This window comes from Schistocerca cancellata, chromosome 4 (assembly GCF_023864275.1).
Source record: "Schistocerca cancellata isolate TAMUIC-IGC-003103 chromosome 4, iqSchCanc2.1, whole genome shotgun sequence".
Classification (NCBI taxonomy): domain Eukaryota; kingdom Metazoa; phylum Arthropoda; class Insecta; order Orthoptera; family Acrididae; genus Schistocerca; species Schistocerca cancellata.
Window position 1 is genome coordinate 321,466,311 of NC_064629.1, and position 22,739 is coordinate 321,489,049.

A 22,739-nucleotide genomic window follows, 5' to 3' on the forward strand; every position below is an offset into this window, starting at 1 on the left:
AATAAACAGTGTACCACTTGCAACAATGTAATGTGGCATAAGAATAGTGATGTAAAACGTTCATAACTGACAGGGACATCAGATGAGTGTCACACCTTGTCAGTTGCAGTTGGTTTCATATACAATGGAAATTGCTCCTATCAGTGGATGCAGGTACATCTCAACCAATTTCAGGAGGAACACTGTAAAGGGAACTGCATGGAATGGACACTCGGAGTTGGGTACCTCACAAAAGGCCACTACTCACAGTGGCACATAAAGCTGCATGACACCACTGAGACAAACAACACAGAAAATGGACAGTAGATGACTGTAGGCATAATTGTGGTCTGATGAGTTGCAATTTCACTCATTTCAAATGATGTAAGGCAACAAGTGAAAAGACTGCCCAGTACGGCGTTTAACCCACCACCATGTGTCGAGGGTATAGTTCAGGCCAGAGGTGGTTCTGCAATATGAGGTGGAATCCAATATTTTTGGGACTGGTGCTACCATCTGGAAAGTAGGAGTAGTAGATCTTTGCACCGCTTGGTGGCGAGAGCTGCATATCTGATGAGTCAGTGTGGGGAGCGGCATTCACCTGGGAGGACTTGTTGTGTGTACACAGTGATTTCCATAATACTCTGTGTTTGGTGTGTGGCAATTTTATGATGGATCCATGAACAAAACAGCATGTGTGTATCAAATTCTGTGCGAATCTCGGGAAAAGTGTTACAGAGACCCTTGCAATGATTCAACAAGTGTTTGGGGGACAGAGCATGAGCCTTACGCATGTGTTTGAGTGGCATGCTCAGTTCAGGGCCGGCCGTACAGACTTTGAAGGTGATGCTCACACTGGAAGGCCCATTAGCCACACAACGTCAGACATTGTTGCCAAACTTCAACAATTGGGTCGTGCGGATTGACGTCGAATTCAAGACCTTGCAGGTGAAGTGGGTATTGGTTATGGGACATGTCAACAAATGTTGACTGATGAATTGGGCATGCATTGTGTCACCACAACATTTGTGCCAAGGATCTTGACTGTCAATCAGAAGGCACAGTGTGTTGAAGTGTGCACAGACCTTCGTCAGACTGCATCTGATGATCCAACCTTCTTGTCACGGGTTATCACCAACGACAAGAGCTGGATTTACAGTTATGAACCAGAGGCAAAGCAACAATCATCCCAGTGGAAGAGTCCAGGCTCTCCAAGACCCAAAAAAGTGAGACAGGTGAAGAGCAAAGTGAAGAGCATGATCATCATTTTCTTTGGTACCAAGCGAACTGTGCAGAAAGAATTCATCCCACACAACCAAACAGTGAATTCCACATACTACTGTGACATTTTGCGACGGCTCCATGAAAACATGCGGTGATGACAGCCCAAACTTTGGCGCCAAGGGAACTGGCTGCTGCATCATAACAACGCGCCCTGTCATACGTTCTTGCTCAGCAGGATCTTTTTGGTAAAAAACAACATGTTAGTTGTAACCCACCCATCGTACTCACCAGATTTGGCACCTTGCAACTTTGCACTATTCCCAAAACTGAAACTGAAGTTGAAAGGCCATCAGTTGGCCACTCTAGAGAGAATTCAAGAAGCATTGCTGGTGGTGATAAACACCGTCAAAAAACAGGACTTCCAGAAAACGTTTGACCAGTGGCAGAAGTGCTGGGACTGGTGTGTATGTGTGGATGGAAACTGCTTCAAGGATGATGGTGACCATTAGTCCAAAGTTAACTTTTTCAACAGATGGCAGCACCAGTCCCAAAAATTTTGGATAGCAACTCGTATTATGGGGATGTTTTTTGTACCGTGACTTGGGCCCACTCATACAACTTACCATGAACACAGACCATGATGTTTATTTCAACATCCTCAGTGACCGACTGTATGAATATGCTGTGGGCACCATTGTCTTCTGAGATAACAACAGTAATGTTCACTGGTCTACACATTCCTGGTATAGCAAACACTCAGATACTCCATCATACCTTGAGTGGCCCACCAATCCACATGATCTTAATCCCACAGAAAATATCTTGGACTATCTGGAACAATAGGTGGAACACAGCAAACAACTTCAACACAATGTGCTAGCTTTACAGGAGCTAATTATCAGTGGGTGGCATCGGTTGGATGTGGCATACCCAAAGAAACTTGTGGTCCTTCTTGTCAAATTGAGGTCATTATCAAAGCTAAAGATACTGTTACATAGTGTTGGTACGATATCTACTGGTGATGACTGATTTTTTTGTCTAGTAGGCCCCCCCTGGGCCATTTTAAAGACCTTAACTTTTTGTTACAAGAACAATATTTCCCCACAAACATGTAAAATTTGTCCCTTCTTCCTTCAGTATCACAAACTTTATGTCTTATGCTTGATAAATTTTGTCATCATTGTGAGAAATAGAATGTCACCACTAAATGAATCCTGTATGAATAACTTAATCTTCAGAAATTTATTGCAAATGCAACTAACATATTCATTAGCTGCAAACCAAGAATTGATTCTTCCCAATATATCATTTTCTTTATTATTAAGTTCCTCGTCTGAATATGCAACAAGTACACTTACATCACCAAAAGCACTATTGGAACTACTTGGTATGATATAACTGGTAATTCATTGAAGAATAATATGAAAAAAGTTCTTCACCAAAATATGCAACTTTATTCCACAAGCTATCTCATGGTGTGTGTGTGTGTGTGTGTGTGTGTGTGTGTGTGTGTGTGGCTGGTACCACTATATTTGCCTCCCTTTCATGTCAATTCATCACCAGTGCATTTGAGGAATAACTGGCAGTCAGCATCAGCACAAGCTCAAAATTTCTCCACTTCCCCCATCATGGTTACTCGGCATGGTTTATGTGGAAGGAAAAATAAGCCTCGTGTCTTGGATTTGATCCCAGCCACTTCTTAGATTTGGAATGAAAATTATCGGCAATGGCAACCAAAGATCTCCAATATCAAGAGTACCCTCATAATGCCATTAGCCATCTCAAAGAGAATAGAGGAGGGGATACAAATTCAGAGTACCTTCTTGCCCTCAGGTAAGGAAACTGCTTCAAAAGGCAGGAGAATTGGCAATGATCAATTACACAAAGATGCAGAAGGCAAAGGAGAACCACTGTATTAAAGACACATGATGTGTACCTTCAGGAAGTGTGGTCTATAACCAAAAAAGTATCATGACAATCTCTCCATTTCCAAAAGATTTCAGATCAGTCCCTAGGTTGAATATTTAGAATGGGGCTGCTGAAGGGCAGGCCAGCATAATAAATAGACTGAAAAACTGACAATAGGATAACACTCTACTAGTCAGAGTATGGGATACCACAGCCTGAATGTGATAATGAAAATAGAAATCTGAAAAGGAAACTTCCAAGGCTTCACATGGTTGGTTGATTTTGGGGGAAGAGACCACACAGGGAGGTCATCGGTCCCATCAGATTAGGGAAGGCTGCAGAAGGAAATTGGCCATACTCTTAAAAAGGGACCATCATGGCATTTGCCTAAAGTGATTTAGGGAAATCATGGAAAACTTAAATCAGGATGGCTCCATATGGCTACAGTAAGAGTCAGTAAACTGAAAAGTTTGCTGGATAGATTAATATGGGATAACATCAAGAGAAGCAGAGAATGGTATAATGAGAGCAGGATTCATTATGAATATGAATGTAGGGCAATTGTGAGTTACTGTCAACAGTTCATAGACAGGATTATGATCAGAGTTGACAGAAAATCAATGCCAACAATAATAGTTCAGGTATACATGATGGCATCAAAAGCATGAGATGAACAGATAAAGAGAATATATGAGGATACTGAACAGGTACCTCAACAGAGAGAGGTGAGAACCTAATAATAATGATGGAATGGAATTCCATACTAGGGGAAGTAATAGAAGACAGAATTACAGGAGAATAGGGGCTCTGTATTAGGAATGAGACAGGAGAAAGGCTTCTTGAGCTCTGTAATAAATTTCAGTTAGTCATGGCAAATACACCATTCAATAATCAGAAGATGAAGAGGAGGTATAATTAGAAAAGGCCTCCAGACACAGAAGATAACACCTGGATTATGTCACGGTGAGACAGAGATTCTGAAATCATACACAGTTTTGTAAGATATACCCAGGAGTAAGTACATACTCAGGTCACAATTTGGTAATGATGAAGAGTAGGTTGAAGTTCAAAAAACTAACCAAGAAGAATCAGTGTGTAAAGAAATGGGATCCTGAAGTAATGAGGAACCTTACTGGCATGTTTTGAGCATCTTTAGTCTCATTAAAATCCATCAGTCTAATGTTCTTATGATGACTGTTAAGCTATACATAAAGTTAATAATGATGCAACACAACACATTTTTACCTTTTCAGTCCATTCATATGTATCATTACTCCATTCTTTAGAGTGTTAGCTTGCTGTTAATATGATGAAGATTTCATAAAACAGATCAGTAAGTAGAAACATAGAAGACTGGTAAGTAGAAACATAAAAGTTTAACTAACTGACATATATCTTCATTTTTTTTAGCTAGCAGCCACTGACTGCTGAAAATTACATAATGAAAACATAGACTTTGCATTCATTGATGACTACATAGCAACAGCCTCTGGCTTCATGTGGAACACCTATTTGTAGATATACATGTTACAGAAATTACAAAATGGTAGAATACATGTCCATTGCATTTTGGATATTAACAGGAAAGGTAGAAAAAATGAAAGATACAATAGTCAATGAAGCAAGTTTGTTTAACTAATAGCTGTATAATTACAAAATGTCAAAATAATAGTTAGTACATTATGAGAGGGAACTTTTAATATGCACAGGGATTTGCCAAGAATTTCATAGAAATTGAAATTTTCTAATTGGAATAATTAATAAACCAACAATTTATTTTAATAAAATTGAAGGGAAAAAAAGAGGAATGAAAAGAACACACCGAAAAGTTGTACAATAGGGTTTTGGAAGTTTAGTGAAATATTGCATGAATAAGAATTCAGTGTTTTTATGTAACTATGGTATATGCAATATTAACGAAAATCAATGAAAAGGGGAATATATATATTTGTCAAAATATGCAAATGCAAAAATGTTCAGAAAAAGAAACAAATACAGTAGTACAATTCACTTGGGAAGATTGAGCAAAATAGCTGAAGGGAAAATGTGAAGATAATGAAAAAGAAGTTTTCCGCAGCAGGACAGATTCAGTATATACAAAAGTTGGAATAAATTATGGCAAAATTAAAAGCAAAAGCCCCAACATTAAGAATGCCACAAAAGAAAAATCAGAGGAGAGAGTGGATAGGTGGAAAGAGTACATTGAGGGCATCCATGAGGGGACGGGATTGTCTGTAGATGTGTTGAAGAAGAAATTGGTGTTGATTTGAAAGGCACACGGGATCCAGTATTAAGTGTTAGAATTTGACACAGTTTTGAAAAAATTCCTTTGGAATTTCTAAAATCATCAGGGGAAGGGAAAATTAACTGATTAATCAGGTTAGTGTGTAGAATCTATGAGACTTGAGGCATATCATCAAACTTCTTGAGAGAATATCATCCACATAATGTTGAAAGTGGCAAAGATAGATAAATGCAATAACGATTGTGCAATCAGCTTAACAGCTCAGGCATCCAAGTTGCTGATGAGAATTGAAAAGAAAATCAAGAATCTGTTTGAAGAGGAGCAGTTTGGCTTCATGAAAGGAAAACGCAACAAACTGGAAAGTCAAAAACATCAAGACAGTTTTATAGGATTTCTCACCCAAAGCAAGCATCCAGCAGTATAAAATCATGCAAGATGTTTGAAATTATCAGGAAAATAGGTGTAATCTATAGGGAAAGACAGGTAATATAAAGTATGTACAAGAACCAAGAAGGTACAGTAAGGATGGAACAAAATTAGATATTGGTTTGGATTAAAAAAGGTGTGGGGAGGAGAGGGGTTCCATCTTTCTCTCCTGTAGCTCACTGTGTACACTTAAGAAGGAATGATGGAAAAGAAATAAATGTTCAAAAGTGGTACTAAAATTCTGAGTGAAAGGGCAACAATGACAAAGGTCACTGATGACATGGTTATCCTTAGTGAAAGTGAGGAAGAATTAAAGGGCATGTTAAATGGAATAAGTGGTCTACTAAGCACATAACATGGACTGAGAATAAATGAAAGAAAAATGAAAGTAATAAGGAGTAGAACAAGTTTGACTATTGATAAATTTAACATTGAATACAGAGACCACATAGTACACCAAGAGAAGGAATTCTGCTACCTAGGAAGCCAAATAACTCACGATGGATGAAACAAGGACAACTTAAGAAGCAGATTAGCACACACAAAAAGTGTACTCCTCAAGAGAAGTCTACTAATACGAAACAGAGGCCCTAATTTATGTAAGAAATTTCGGAGAATGTACATCTGGAGTGTAACATTCTATGGAAGTGAATCACGGACTGTGGGAAAACTTGCAAAGAAGAGAATTGAAGCACTTGAGATGTGGTTTTACTGAAGGATGCTAAAAATTATTGGTTTCATAAAATAAGAGATGAACAGGTTCTCCTCAGAGGCAGAAAGGAAAGGAGTATATGGAATACGCTGACTACAAGACACTACACAATGATAAGACGTGTGTTCAGGCATCAGTGGATAACTTCCCTGGTAGTAGAGGGAGTTGTAGAGGGCAAATACTGCAGGGGAAGAGAGAGATTTGAATATGTCCAACAAATAATTGAGAATGCTGGGTGTAGAAAGAAGTAATATGTTGTTTGACTCTTCTTTCAACATGTTGTTGTTGTTGTTGTTGTTGTTGTTCTCTTGAGTTCAAAGACTGGTTTGAAACAGCTCTCCACACTAGTCTATCCAGTGCAAGTCTCTGCATTTTTGCGTAACTAATGCAGCCTACATCCATTTGAACCTGCCTACAGTATCTGAACTGTGTTCTCCCTCAACAATTTTTAGCCCCACAATTCCCTCCATTACCGAACTGATGATTAATTGACGCATAAGAACGTGTCCTAACAGTCCATCCCTCCTAGTCAAGTTATTAAAAAAAAATATTTTTATTTACTTATTTTAAAAGCATTAAATAATAAAACAGTGCCGGTTGGTGTTTTCTGTGACCTACGTATCTGTGTGGATCACAATATTCTCCTAGATTAATTGAAGTTTTATGGGATTGGTTGTATAGCCACCTAGCGGATAATGTCACACCTGACAAAAAAAACGCAGAAAGTTGTACTTATTAATTCAACCAATGTAGTCCAGGGACATTATTCTGACTGGGGAGAAAAATCATGTATGGGGTTCCACAAATCTCAATCTTAGGTCCACTATTGTTCCTCATGTACCGAAATGGTCTTTCACTTAATACACAACAAGCATAAATAGCTTTTTTTATGAAACTAGTATTGTAATCAATCCAAGCACGCATACAGAAACCGAAGAAATAGTAAACGATGTTCTTAAAAGTATCGCTGGCTGATTATCTGTGAATGGTCTCACCCTCAATTTTAAAAACACACACAATATTCAGTCCTGCACATCTAGGGGTACTACTACCGAGTGTAATACATGCTGAAGAAATAAAAAGTAAGGCGGAAACTTACTGTACATGGGGTTTAAACTGGAAAAAAACACATTTTGGAACTCTAACTTAGTTCAGCCACATTTGCAGCTAGACTCATTGCAAATCTTGGGGAGAGACAAATCAGTAAGTTGACATATTTTGCACATTTTCATACTCTAATGTCATATGGAATAATGTTCAGGGTAACTCATCTTTATTAAAGAAAGTTTTCATTGCTCAAAAACATGAGGTAAGAGTAATATGTTGCGCACACTCACAATTCCCTTGTAGACATCTGTTTAGAAGAAACTTCCTGGCAGATTAAAACTGTCTGCCCGACCGAGACTCGAACTCGGAGCTGTGAGGACCGGGCGTGAGTCGTGCTTCGGTAGCTCAGATGGTAGAGCACTCGCCCGCGAAAGGCAAAGGTCACGAGTTCGAGTCTCGGTCGGGCACACAGTTTTAATCTGCCAGGAAGTTTCATATCAGCGCACACTCCGCTGCAGAGTGAAAATCTCATTCTGGATCTGTTTAGATGTTGGGAATTCTGGCTACTGCTTCACAGTATATTTATTCCCTCATGAAGTCTGTTGTAAACAATCCAATGGTGTTCAAAAGGAACAATGATATACATAACTACAAAACCAGAACGAAAAATGATACTCATTACTCCACATTTAGATTGTCTTTAGCACAAAAAGGAGTGCACTATGCTACAACCAAAGTTTTTGATAACTTAGCCAGGGATGTAAAATGTCTTACAGATAGCAAAGTAAAATTTTTCTCCTTGACAACTCCTATGTTACAGAACAATTTCTATTACTGTAATGTGTAAAAGGTGGCGGGTAGGAATCACTAACAAGCATTGGTACATATCTCTTGGCAAAGGTTTTGATTTCTACAGTTAGCCCTATGTTTATTTCTGATTGCATTATATAACACGATAAGCGAATAAATTTGTGTAATAATGATACATTCTCATAATATTCTTAATCCAAAACCTTTTCTCCAATGAATCATTTGGTTACTGATAACTTCACTGTGGAAATTTTGAGAAACTTTATTACATGAAAGAAACCTATTTTGAAGCAGTGTAAAGTGACCTCGTTTCCTACTGCATAAATAATAGAGAAACTAAATGCATGACTTTTGCATGATAACATAATCTTGTAATTTTTTGAATGTCAGTCAGTACTGTTCAAAAGCTTTTGTTGTGTCACAAAAGATATCTAATAACCAGTGTTTTAATCAAACCCTATTGTTTCATGTAAGCAATATAGTCTATGGTCACCCCAAGTCTCTTGGGTACTTTGTACCAATATCAGCCACATCCTGTCCTATTTTACTGATATATGAAGAAAGGGATAAATTGCTACTTGCACACACCTATACACATCAGTTTCATTATTCCTGCAAGAGATACAATGGGAGCAGTAGAACAGTTGAACAATCTACAATGAAAACCAGTTCAATAAATTTATCTTACAGGGTTTTGTAAAAACAATATGACCTTTCTTCCAATCCTCATTTAACTTCTCTGAGTGTCTATATTATACATACATAAGGTGTACACCAACTTATTATCATCTTAATAGTGTCAGGATTCTTTGATGCCTTCATAAATGTAGTCAAGGTGCAAGATTAGAGACATTTACTGCAAAATCTGTATCTACTATGTTTTCTAAGAAGTGATGGAAAATTAAGATCATATAACAAATGTTATGTGGCACCAGAATGAACAAAAGTAATATGATGCTCAGTCATAATTAAGACTGTAATACAGCTGTAATTTGTCACATGTTTTATAATTTCTAGAGGAATTTCATACAACTCATTATCAGATAACAGTACACACGTTCCATGAGTGATGGTGGGGAAAGAAAACACCAACAAATTATCTGCTGCAAAAAGGAACTACAGATGCTTAATAATGTTCAAGTCTGAAGATTAAGTTGTCCAGGGGAAAAGCTGAAGTTAGTTCACATTTTTCAAAGCAAGCCTAAACAAAAGAAATCACAAAATACAACGTGTCAGCATTAGAAATGTTATGCCCAGGCATTGATCTAATTGATGTACCCTCTTACAAAATTTCACTTCAGCCAGCAGTGGACCACAGTATGCAGTAAATTTCACTTATTTATACTTTTATAACTAATGCTACAGAAGACGTAACATTACTAGTAGGTAGGCTTGTCACACTTTTTTGGGCCTAAACCAGGAAATACTTTTTAAATTACTTAAAAGTCTTAATAGTTTACTGAAACATTAAAACTTACTTTATTCAGTTGTATTTTTCATTAGATGTAACAATAATTGCCTCAGTTTTGGCCCTAGCAAATGAAAATTTTGTGTCATAACTTTTGAAACAGCTCAGATGTGTAGTCTGATTTTTTGAAACTGAGTTCATGTCTAGCACTGTGGTATGAAAATGCAGCACACTCCAGATCACAGTTATTCCTATTTTTTTTGTTTGTTTAAAAAAAAATTCTTGTTTGGTGAAACAGTTACTGTCATTACACAATTACAAAAAATTTTATTATTGTTGGAGACTGACTTCAAACACACTTTCTTTTGCCCACTGCTAAACGATAAGACAAAAAACAAATAGATATAAACACAAAATGTAGATGAGCTACTTCAAACATGAAAACCACAAACGCATTGACCATGACCACCACATATTTTGAACACACACACACACACACACACACACACACACACACACACACAGGTCATTCCATTGTTAAAACTTTTACTTAAATAGGAGCTACATTACCTTCTTCACACCTTCAATGTAGAGCATATTCCAAAGAATAATTTGCCGGTAGATTATTTCATAATTATTTATATTTTGTATATGAATATTTTTATACACATAAAATAATCATGAATTGCATTTACATTTTGCAAAAGATGAGCAACATAAGCATACAAAACTTATACAAAATTACTGTTATAAAGTAAGTTTATAAGTGAATTTATGTACATACTGTTCATAAGGACACTTGTGAACATCACAAACAAACACACACAGAATAAATCATTTAAGCAGTATCTCACAATTACATACAGACAAGTACTGAAAAACAATGAAAAACATTAACTATACAAAATCTTAAGTTTTTTAGTTATTCCTTTCAGTGGTAAAAACCTGCTGAATATATTTAAATGTGATTTGCAGAGTATCCTTGTAGATGTCCTATTGGCAAAGGGTTTGGTTTTTGGAGTTAACCCTATATTTATTTCTGATTGTGTTATAAAAGAGAAGGGGCTGTTCTGTCCCATATATATTGAACAGACATGGTGCTTGTTTTGGAAAGAGTATGAAGTTTCTTGAATAAATGTGTGTAATGATGATGCATTATTGTAAAAAATTCACATAATATTGTCACTATAAACACTTTCTCCAAAAAATCATTTGACTGTTGACAATTCATTATGGATACTCAGAAAAACATTATTACAAGGAAAAAACACATTATTTGCCACTTGTTTGACCATCTATTTTTGCAATCAAGGTTTCAGTTCATTAGCCCATTGTTTAGTATAACAACCCAAAACCCAGTAAGCAAAAATAAATAATCAATGAAATAATTGGCAAAAATGAAGTTTCTCATATCCAATCAGTTATTATTAAAATAATAATAAAACAAACACACACCTGAGCATACACTCATCCCCCCCCCCCAAAACACACACACACACACACACACACACACACACACACACACCAATCAGCTTGGTTCAATATAGCTGTGTAGATGTACATATCTGTATGTGTGTTGTTTAGTTAATTCTAAAGGAAAACAATGTTTGAAAGCTTAGCAATTATTTTAGTCTTACATATGTTCCTATTAACACTTGAATTATACTTTTGCTCTTTCTATTATTAATATTCCACCAAGGAACTTCCATTAACATAGTCAACAGACAAAGACATGCATTAGAACATTAAGGTGTCAACAAGTTGGGGTTGGGGTTGGGGTTGGGTTGTTTGGGGAAGGAGACCAGACAGCAAGGTCATCTGTCTGATCGGATTAGGGAAGGACGGGGTAGAAGTCGGCCGTGACCTTTCAAGGGAACCATCCCGGCATTTGCCTGGAGCGATTTAGGGAAATCACAGAAAACCTAAATCAGGATGGCCGGACGTGGGATTGAACCACCGTCCTCCCGAATGCGAGTGTCAACAAGTGTTCCAAATACACCTGTAGAGGTGTCGGCAAGAAAACTGAACACGGCTACTCAAACTGTAACTTGATATAACATCATGAAACATGAAAATGGTTATGAACCCATGACACTAATGGGTGACTCTGGATACCAAAGGAAAGGGTGATTCAAGATATTTATTTCTGTTATCATGCAAAGGTGGGCTGCAGTGTGCAGATGTATGTCTTGAAATTCTGCATCTGCTTCCACAAAAATTTTTTTGCATTAGAAATTAACTGTAAAAAAAGAGAAACACTATTCCATTGTTGGACAATTTGGAAGCTCAAAGTACTCCCGTAATGTGATAGGTTGCAGTTAATGTATTCATTTAATTCATAGTTAAATAATAAAAACCTCTTTAGAGGACATAAAACATGTATTATTAAAAGTGTCATTCAATAAAATAAGGTCTGTGTGTTCACAGTGTACAGTATTATAAAATATTTTAGTCTTCACAAAATACCTGAATTATGATAGCCACATTGCACTGTTCTGCAGCAGTCAAGATCAGTGAACATGAGGTGCTACTTAGTTCTTAACAATTAAAAAAAGTCATGAAAGCCAAAACAATAGACGTGCAACTCAAGTACTCAATCAGGTAATTACACAAAACACACGTGGCAAAACACACTGAATATTTTCTGAACACCAAATATCAACCTTTTATATATTTTTTAACTATTGCTTAAACAAATGTTTTGTTTTTGTTATGGCTATCTAAAAATAGAACTACATTCTACATCACCAAATACCTAGATAGAAGTCTGTACAAAATTCATATGTAACAATGGTTTTAGCCTTAATAACATACCAGCACCAAAACACACACATAAAATCTGTTTATGTCCATTTCAGACTGCACAGCATAAAACTATGTTTTTTTCTAGATCAATGCTGAACAGCATTGTCTTGGGCAACAATTACCCACAATGCAGTCCACAATTCTAAAACTAAACACAACCCCAACAGGGGTACTTACAAAACTGCAGTGTTCATATTCAAAACAGTGAGGGAAATGTATAAAAACATGAAAACACATGACATCTCAAATTGGAAAATGAGCTTTCCATCATTTGTAACAAAATTATTGGAACACTCCGTAAGTACCAGGTCTTTCGTTTACTACCAACAATAATTCCAGTCTAAATTTTAGTCTCTACAAAAATCTTAACAGTATCCAAGTTTTTCAATGCAATGAAATTGCCTCCATCCCTGAACATGATTTGTTTACTGAAAATGGCATACGTAATGAGATCCCAAGTTCTGACAGCCACACAAACCTAATTCAAAACTGCACACAAAACCTATGTTGAACTAATAGACACTGATTTAACAAAACTCTGTTTATTTTATAGTCAATAAATGTATACATCTGCTAAGTCAAAACTGTGCAATCTATTAATTTATGCCACCCTGTGTGCATTGTTCAGAAATTCTAAGTACATCTTTTGGCTACTGCAAAATCATATTGTTTACTGTATTTGTTTAATAAATATAGTGTCAGGGACATTACTAACTTTGTGCAATTATGTAACTACCAGTTACAACCAATAAATATTTTCTGGCAGCTAACACATATAGTTGTTACATGTTGACCACAGTGTTTATACTACTGTCACTAAATGACTAACATGGCATATGATATGATTCATACTGTCATTGTACCATGTGGTAGGCTGCAGATGTTCAGTTAATAAGATAATGAACTTGGCTGAAAACCACATGATCAGTGTTAAATGTGATGCATACATGAAAAATGCATAGTAAAGTTTAACATATTTTGTAGCAGAGTGACTGAGCAGGTGTATCTATGGACAATAAATTTAACTCATTCAGTCACAGTCCTCTTAACTACAATTTATTTACGATTGAAAAAGTTAAAATATAATCCTTCACTGCTTGTTAACTGTGATATTTTTTACCAAATCTGGCAAAAATTAAATAATTTAGGAATAAAGGAGAGTACTCAATGAACAGCAGAAGCATTGAGTTGTCGATCTACACACACAAAAGAGAATGAAAATTTTAATAGCTTTTGTTATATGAAATCCTCTGATGGGCAAGAGAGTCACACACACACACACACACACACACACACACACACACACACACACACTCCAGTGCACCAACTACATCGTGCCAGCTAGACAGTCAATTCAGTGGGTGGCCTGGGTTGAGGGTTGTGTGGAGTTGGGTGGGTAGAGGAAGAAAGAGGCAGAAAGCTGGAGGAGGGATTGGGGACACATAGCTAGTGACTCTGAGGAAGGCAGCAAGTGTGCACACTACTAATGTGGGAATGAAGGGTGCCAGGTGCCCAAGCTAAGCATGTGGCACATGGGGACCAGAGATGATGAGGTGCAGTGTGCGAAGAAGATGGTGTGAAGGTCTGGATTGGGAGGAAGTGATAGGACAGACAAAGGGTAAAGTGTTAGATGGAGGGTGTGTGGAAAATGGGTTGGCAGAGATTGAGGCCAGGAGGATTATAGTATTGAAAGACGTGTTCCAAGGCTAACTCTCATCTATGTTAATCAGAAAAGCCGGTACTACAGAAAAGGAGTCAGCTGATATGGGTTGTGAAGCAGATATTGACCTCAAACATGTTGTGCTCAGCACAACTTTGTTCTCGGCCATAGTTTGTCACTAGCCATTCATTCTGATGGAAAGCTGTTGGTGGTCATGCCAATATAAAATGCTATGCAATTATTGCAGCAGAGCTAGTATATCATACAACTGCTTTCGCAGGTAGCCCTGCCTCTGATGGGGTAGGACAAGCCTGTGACCAGCAGACTAGAGTAGAGTAGAAGAGGATGCACCGCATGCACGAATCAGACAGGTGTTGTACGTGGGTCTTCCACAAGGATATGACCCATGTGAACAAGGGGTTGGTAGTGGGAGCAGCATAAGTAGATTGGGTGGATGACACAATATCACATTAGGTGTGAGGAGGATCTTTGGTAGGACGTTCGTCATTTCCAGGCATGATATTAAATAATCAAAGCCCTGGTGAAAGACATGGTTCAATAGCTCCAGTCTAGGGTGATACTGGCTGGTGAGGGGGGGCAAGCTCATTTGCAGCCGATTCTTGGGGGTGGTGGGAGGATTAGGGGTGTGAGGATATGACACGGGAAATCTGTTTGTGGACTAGGTTTGGGGGATAGTGACTGTCTATGGCAGTACTCTTGCGCCGCATGCCTAGCCCACGCACCTGCCACCCCTTCCTCTCACATTCCTAGCCTGCACATCTGTTACCTCCCTCTGAGCTGCCAGATACCCATCCCTGCTTCCAGCCTCTTTCTCCCTCTACCCATTCAACCCAACACAATCCCAAATCCAGTCCATCTGCTGAACTGTCTATCCAGGCAGCACACTGTAGGTGCACAGGTGTGTGTGTGTGTGTGTGTGTGTGTGTGTGTGTGTGTGTGTGTGTGTGTGCGCGCGCGCGCCCGCGCGCGCGGTCGCTCTCACTCATCAAACACTTTCTCCCAAATGCTAGCAAAGTTTTCACTCATTTTATGTGTGTCTGTCGATGACCCAATGCTTCTGTTATTCGATATGTGGTCTCCTTCACTCCTAAATTATTTAAATTTTACCAATCCTTATTCCACAATAATTATGTCGTTGATGGCTTTATAACAAACAAATGAATTTTACATTTCATTTTATTGTTAAATGAAGTTTGGAATTCTCTGCTTGAAATGACTATTTTACAATATTGTTTTACTTCACACAAAAATTAGCTAATGTGTATTACAGATTCTTATTGTCATGGGTAAATGGATGAAGATGGGTTGACATTTAGGAGGTAAAAATACATTCTGCCGACACAGTGGGAGACTGTACCAACAGTCCGCTCAACAATATTGAAGATCTGGTAACATATATGCATTCTGGATTAAACAACAAAAAATTTGCAATCCCAGAATATAAAAGACCACCACCACTGCTCAATTAATATTGAACAGACAGTACACAAGTACTTGATGCTGTGATTGTCTAGTGGCTCTGGGGGTCCAGAGTTCAATCTCGGATAGAGGTGGGGATTTTTCCTCATTCCACTTTCTCCATGATGACCCCAGCTCCACTCAGTCTGCTATCAAATGAGTACTGGGGGATCAGTTTGAGGGTTAAAAGGTGGCTGGTGCGATGGGCCTGCCACCCTCCCCCTCCTAGTGCTATGGCAAAGAAAGGCTGAACTCTCCCTCCAGTCAGACCAATAGCCAGGTGGCATGCTTGTGCCACAGATTTTACCTTTTCTCTATGCAAGTATTTTGCTATCTCTATTTGTGTTCAGAAATAAATTTGATTCACTATGAAAATAAACTTTTTTTTTTTCATGGAAACAGAATCGCCTAAAGCATTCATGTATACTTCCACAGTGATTCTTTTCTTTATTTCCAGTTTTCAGGTCATTTGCAACAATTGCCGGACTCATATTGGACAAGAAACAACTTTGGACGCATGAAGGATTGTAATTGCTGCAAATTAATAAATGTAAATGTGAAATAATGAAAAATGACTGAGTTGCAGATGAGGAACTGTGCGACAACAGGTAAAGAAATGAAAAAGAAAGCACCGAGTTTGAAAGCTGATCCTAACACTGAAAACTTCCCACATGTCATAATCTGGGAAAGAACTTCTGACAAAATGATACAGGAAAACAGTTAACTCACTGTTAAGGAGGATCGATCATTATTTGACAACAATGTTAGCTCAGCCTTTACACCATCCAATTCAGTTTGTTTCAAAAAGATTGCATAAACCATATTTTCCTTAACTTAACCAAAACCTATCCAACTTGCCCTTTGTATTAGATGAAAGGTTAAACATTTTCACACTAGACTGTTTCTGATATTAAGAGATAGCTAGATGATGACTATGATGATGGTGATGATAATATGATAGTATCATCAGTAGACCAAACCATATTAACTTTTTTCTGGCTGCACACAAGGTCACGCTATAAGAGAAAAAGGTGCAGTGTGTTTAGCATCACTTACAAAACCTGGTAATTCTAAAGAAATATTTGGTATGATGACAGTAAAATGTTTCTCCAAAACAAGATGTTGGTAGTGTTAGAACAACGGAGTTAACTGGCATTAGTTGTTTCATTTTTTATCATGTTCCCTCTGCTCATACACTCACCAGATCTCTTAGAATCAGATTTTCATATCTTGTGGGTTACGGAACAAAACAATTAAAAGCAGAAACATGATGAAGAAGTTATTCTAAATAAATGTATACTGGATTGGAAAATTTTATTTCCTGCAGCATACATGTGATTATTATGTAAAGCTGGCATAGAAGCACTAAGTTTATGACAACTACACTGAACAATTGCAATCAACTGATGTTAGTTTATGCAATAAGTACATTGTGAAACAATATAAAATCTCTTTTCATTTAACACATCTCTTAAAAATGTAAAACAATTTAGAGTAAAATAAACAAACAAACGAAGTACACTTACACTGCAAGAACAGATTTCATTGACTTGTCTGCCATTAGCCTGGCATACTACGTCTCGCCAACCTAAAGAGTAACTTTCCTCTGCAACTTTTACTTTCTTTACACCATTAATCTTCTCAGTGCATTATAGTTTCTGATTGTTTAGGCACTGTTATGGATATTAAGTAATAATTTGTATTTTATGCATTTTCAATAAACAAATACATTTATATAAATAAATTAATGACTTTAGTAACAGTTCAAATTGTATACAAAACTCTCTGAACACAACAACATTAACATTAACACACAGTATTAACAACTATAACAGCAGTAGCAAAAAATTATATTTATAATATTTCATATAATACAAACTTAATAAAATGGGAGGGACTAGCAATATCTGTAAGTCATGGGTATTCCACATTTCACACATAGTTCCTTTAAACACAACACACTTAAAAGTTCCTGCAAAAGGACTCATAAAGCAGCTAAGATGAAATAATTACATGTATTTGTTACTAGATAATTTTGTGATCATAGAGTATTAAGCCCTAAAACTGAATAGTACATTATACTACACAAGTAAAATTTGCATCATGCTCATAATGTCCTTTAAAACATTCCTTTCAATGTTAACAGTTACATATATAATTACCAATAAATAGACATATTATTTGCCTAGCAAATATACAAACATTTTACTGCTTCCCCTCCCACTTAAAACTTGAAGTTAAAATATTAAAAAAATATCATCACATATTCAAGTTCTTCAAGGACACATTGAAATTAGATAACAAACTCAGCCAGCGAACAGCAGCTCTACTCAAAGAAAACTGTACTGTATTTTGAAAAATCTTAAATTTAAGCATTGTCAGCAAACACAGTTGCTAATTCTAAAACAAATGAGACAAAGCAAAACTCTTATCTATGGTATACTGATGGATTTAAGTACTGTGTCACATTAAATAGTAAAACAACAACAAAATGTTTCAAAATAATCACACAAGGTCCCTTTATCCAGGTAACAATATTTCACTCTTTACATATTTTACAAATACTTATTAATATCAAAATAGTTCACCCATGAACTATTTCAACATGAAGTACACTGTAAAAAGCTGAAAAACCGCATCACACATTTTATAGCAGATTTATATGTCCATAATGCACAAAATGTGTGGTCCAGAACCAGTAGTATTTAGTACTTGACTGAGTCAACAGGCACATTCATGAAAATACTATACTTGTTAAAAGGAAGAGAACTTCCAAAGGAACATTAAAACATAATACTCATCAGATTATCCTAACAGTAACTGTCTGGTTCCATGGGTACTTAGGAATGATTAACAGCTAAACAAGACTGAAGACATAACTTATCTGTATAACCAAAATACCTAAGTACTAACTCTAGTAATCATCTTGGTCCAAGATGGAAACTCTTCCGCCTGTGAGACTTCCTTTCCCGCAAAGTGAGGTATTCTTTTCTCCGTACACTAGATCTTAATTCCAAAATATGATTGACTTTCTGCACAATTTCATCAGCTGTTGCATGATCAGCTTCAAAATCATGGTGCTTATAACTGGCTGCTGCAGGCTGATTTTGCTCAGCTGATGGTGCATGGTGATATACAAGACGAAATGTTGCACGGCCACCGGATTTTGTGTCTGTGAGGTCACAAGCAGCTACATTGTCCATGTCATAGCTTACAGCTTTCTGTCGCCCCCAGAATTTTGATGCCACTTTCTGCTGTACAACTGGGTCAATCTCTACTTTCTCTCCAGATATTCCTGTGATAAAAGCACACAATAAATTTATTTTTGCTCTTGATAGCAGATCACAGTAGAAGATTTTTACATATATTAAATTTATTTATAACACCAGTTGAAACTATTGCTGCAAAGCAAACTACTGTATATTAATTACTAGATGATGCAAAAATACTATCTCCATTAACACTGATTATTTAGAGAAATGAATTGCAATGAAGAGGATTTTGTTAAATACAAACTACATTTTTTCAGTTGCACATACATGTAATCTCAAAATCACAAATAAAGTATTGCTACCAACTTCATAATGCAATTATACAGACAGATATTCTGTGCATTGTAAAAAAGCCAATGCCTACTAACAGTCTCATGCCAGTGGTAGTTCACAAAGGTATATATTACTACACATCCACATTGTGAGTGACAGACATCTCATTTTTCTTCAAATCTATAGTTATAGTCTTTAAGTAGTCACACAAAAAAAAGCATTTGATTTAAGACAAATAATCGTGTAAAAGAAGTTTCTTGTTTAAAAGCCCTTACTCAACTTCTTATTTAATATTTCATTGAAGAATTATTCATGTCAATTAGACACTATATGGTTTTGTGCAAGAAAACAATGTGCACTGAGATACTACAGCAGTAAACAAAACTTCCAACCATAAACAAATCACATTAGATGATGCTGATCAAAGTATGGTTTAGCAGCAATCATTTGTAACTGAAGAAGACTGCTACTTCACAGATTCTTATGTCAGACAAAAATTTCAACAAACATCAAAACTTTTAACTGTTCTGTTATTAAATACTCTACCTCTGCCAATAGCAGGCACTGTTTGTTTATTTTTTACATTTTTTATTTCATATCCCCACAAATTGCCACACCCAGATATTTGTCTGAGTTGAGTGAGTTCAACTGTGAATCATTGGCATTTTAGACATAGGATACTACTATTCTTCATTTTGAAAAGTGCACTGTTACACATTTCTGAAAATTTAAAGCAAGTTCCCAATATTTTCATTACATTGAACTCATCATGATTTGACTGAATATTTATGCAGTTTCTATCAAACATTATTTCATTATAGATAATTTCATCATCTGTGAAAAGTTTGAGGTGTTTGTTAATATTTTCTGCCAAATCACTAATATACAACATGAAGAACTAGGGCCCCAACACACTTTCCTGGGGAAAGCCTGAAATTACTTCTCCATACTTTTGTTAATAAACATTGGTGAGATAGCAAGTCAAATGATTTTTGGAAGTCAAGAGATACTCATCTGATTTCTTGATTCATGGCAGTCAGGACATCATGTGAGATAAGCACATGTTGGGTTTTGCATACTGGATGTTTTCTGAATCCATGCTGGGTGGTATGTAAATTACACGATTCTACAACATATGGACATCAATGAGAGTGGACAGTAGTTTTAAGGACCACATCTATTGCCCTTTTTGAAGACACAAGTGGCCTGTACTTCTTTCCAACTACAGGGCACAGTTTTTGTTAAAGGGATCTATGGTATATTATGTTTAAATGGAGCTAACTGAGCTGCAGATCCTGTAAAGATACTTGTCAGGATCCTATCGGGCCTGGAGTCTTGTTTAATATTAGCTATTTTAGCTGTTTCTCAACACCACTCTCAATAATGTCTATATTTATCATCTTTGCAGTGGTGCAAGAAGTTAAGTGCAACAGTAAATCTGTATCTTCCTTAATAAAGGAATATCTGAAAACCGAGTTCAGTTTTTCTGCTTTTACTTTGTTACCCTCAGTTTCAGTTCCTATATCATCCACACATGTGGACACTAACTTTGGCACTACTTACAGCATTTACACATGACTAGAATTTATTTGGGTTTTGTGAGTGATCTTTCGAAAATATTCTGTTATGGTAGCCATTGTAGGATTCATGCACTGCTGAGAGCCAAATACATTTCATTCACATAATTCTACCTATGGTCCTATGCTTTGTTTTAAACCTATCACAGAAAAGACACTGTTTCTTTACAAATTTCTTTACAGTGCTTTTATTCCTCCCATCATGAACTTTTCTGCTATGTACACTCTTTGACATAAAACTTGACCGGCGGCCGGCCGCTTCAGAGGCTAAGTCCGCGCCGATCGCGACATGGGACAAAGAAACTGGCCAACTCGCTAATTCTCTAAGTCCGGTTATCTGCACAATCTGGCAACACTGTAGACTGTGGCACTTCCTGGAGGAAAACTTGTCCCAAGATAGAGAGACTCTAGGCTGATTACGCCTGTGGTCTAGCGGTAGCGTGCGTTGTTTCTGTTCATAATGTCAGTGGATCGAGAGCAGCTGGCATAAAATATTTTTATAGCCTCTTCTGTCTGAATGCTGAAGACGTGAATGTAATGGTAGCGCAGATTCAATCTATTTCGCTTTGTGACACACCGATATCAAAATTTTATCTAGTAACGATTTTGCGGCAGATTTCCTGCAGACTGTCCTCCTCTGGACGCCGTATGCGGCAAAGCTCCGGGATCCATTTGCTGGCTACTGGCAGCGGCCGTGGCGACAGCAGCGGCGCTGCACTCCCCCGTTCTTTATCGAAAGCGCCTGCTACCGCTCATCGCTTTTGATGATTTGAAACGCTTTATTATTAAATGTTGCTCCACAGAAAATTTCTACAATTTCCATTCACGCTCAAAAGCATAGGAGACAGACGCCCTGATTAGTAGGCGGGTAATCGGCAAGAGCTGAGTATGGCCCGAAATTAATTTTATAGACTGGGACGAAATTAAACCACCTCACTACATTCGATGAATTTATAAATGCTTCATACCTCGTTTCTTTTCCTTTCAAACTTAATTATTTGTGCAACTTTTGGTCAATGATTGGATGTTTTCGTCAAGCCAGAGTGAGCGTCTGTGGTGTAAAATGTATTACAGTTCTTGTTTCATTCCTTATGGTAAGTCTATGCGATAAACTGTGTGAATACCTTGCAATGCATGCTCTGTAGCAGTGCAGGCACACTGCACATTTGGAGTTCCATGTATGGGTTCATGAAGTATTTATTGTTGATCGGAAGTGATAGTTAAGGTCATCAGATTTAATCCAGATAAATTTGTCGTTTTGAAGGTTTCAGAGAACGGAAAGGAATTGCTAACGCCGGTGTTAGAAAACGTCTACAGTTAAATGCTATTGCAAAAATTTAGAAGATGTGAACTATATTAATGAACATGTGCACTTCATAAACAACCTTCTGACATGTTAGACCTATATGACGAACAAAGCTCAAATTTATATCGTTGACAGTCGGTTTGAATCTTTTCAGGACCAATTTTACAGTGAAGCACCTTGGAATTTGCAAAGCAGAAATCCATGATATTAACTTAATTTACTAAGTCGAAATCGGACGAAGATTGATGTTTAAAGGCATTCTTCAGATTTCGCATAAGAAATGTTTACTAACAGTTTGCAACTCCATTAATTAAAATGGAAAATCAAATGTTTTAGTCAGCGGCTTCTACCGTGATTCGAACTTATAGTACAAGCACTGCAACGCACAAGGGAACCTCTGAGCTAACGACACACTGGCGGCCAGAGGCGGACTATAGTCACTGCGATGTTGCCTGAGCCTCAAAACGCAACCTTAAACACAGAAACAGAGGAGGTGGAGATTACTGTTTTAACGTCCCGTCGACAACGATGTCATTAGAGACGGATCACAAGCTCGGATTAGGGAAGGATGGGGAAGGAAATCGGCCGTGCCCTTCCTAAGGAACCAT

General features: G+C 37.2%; 1 protein-coding gene across 1 annotated transcript in view; it reads right to left on the reverse strand.

Annotated features, from left to right (window-relative positions):
* Positions 1 to 11,262: 11,262 nt before the first annotated feature.
* LOC126185225 (target of rapamycin complex 2 subunit MAPKAP1) overlaps positions 11,263 to 22,739 on the reverse strand; it is a 139,423-nt gene continuing 127,946 nt past the window's right edge. Inside the window, exon 9 of the mRNA XM_049928105.1 lies at positions 11,263 to 18,998. Within this exon, the coding sequence (XP_049784062.1) occupies positions 18,625 to 18,998 (374 nt within the window). The 3' untranslated portion in view covers positions 11,263 to 18,624. The remainder of the gene's footprint in view (positions 18,999 to 22,739) is intronic.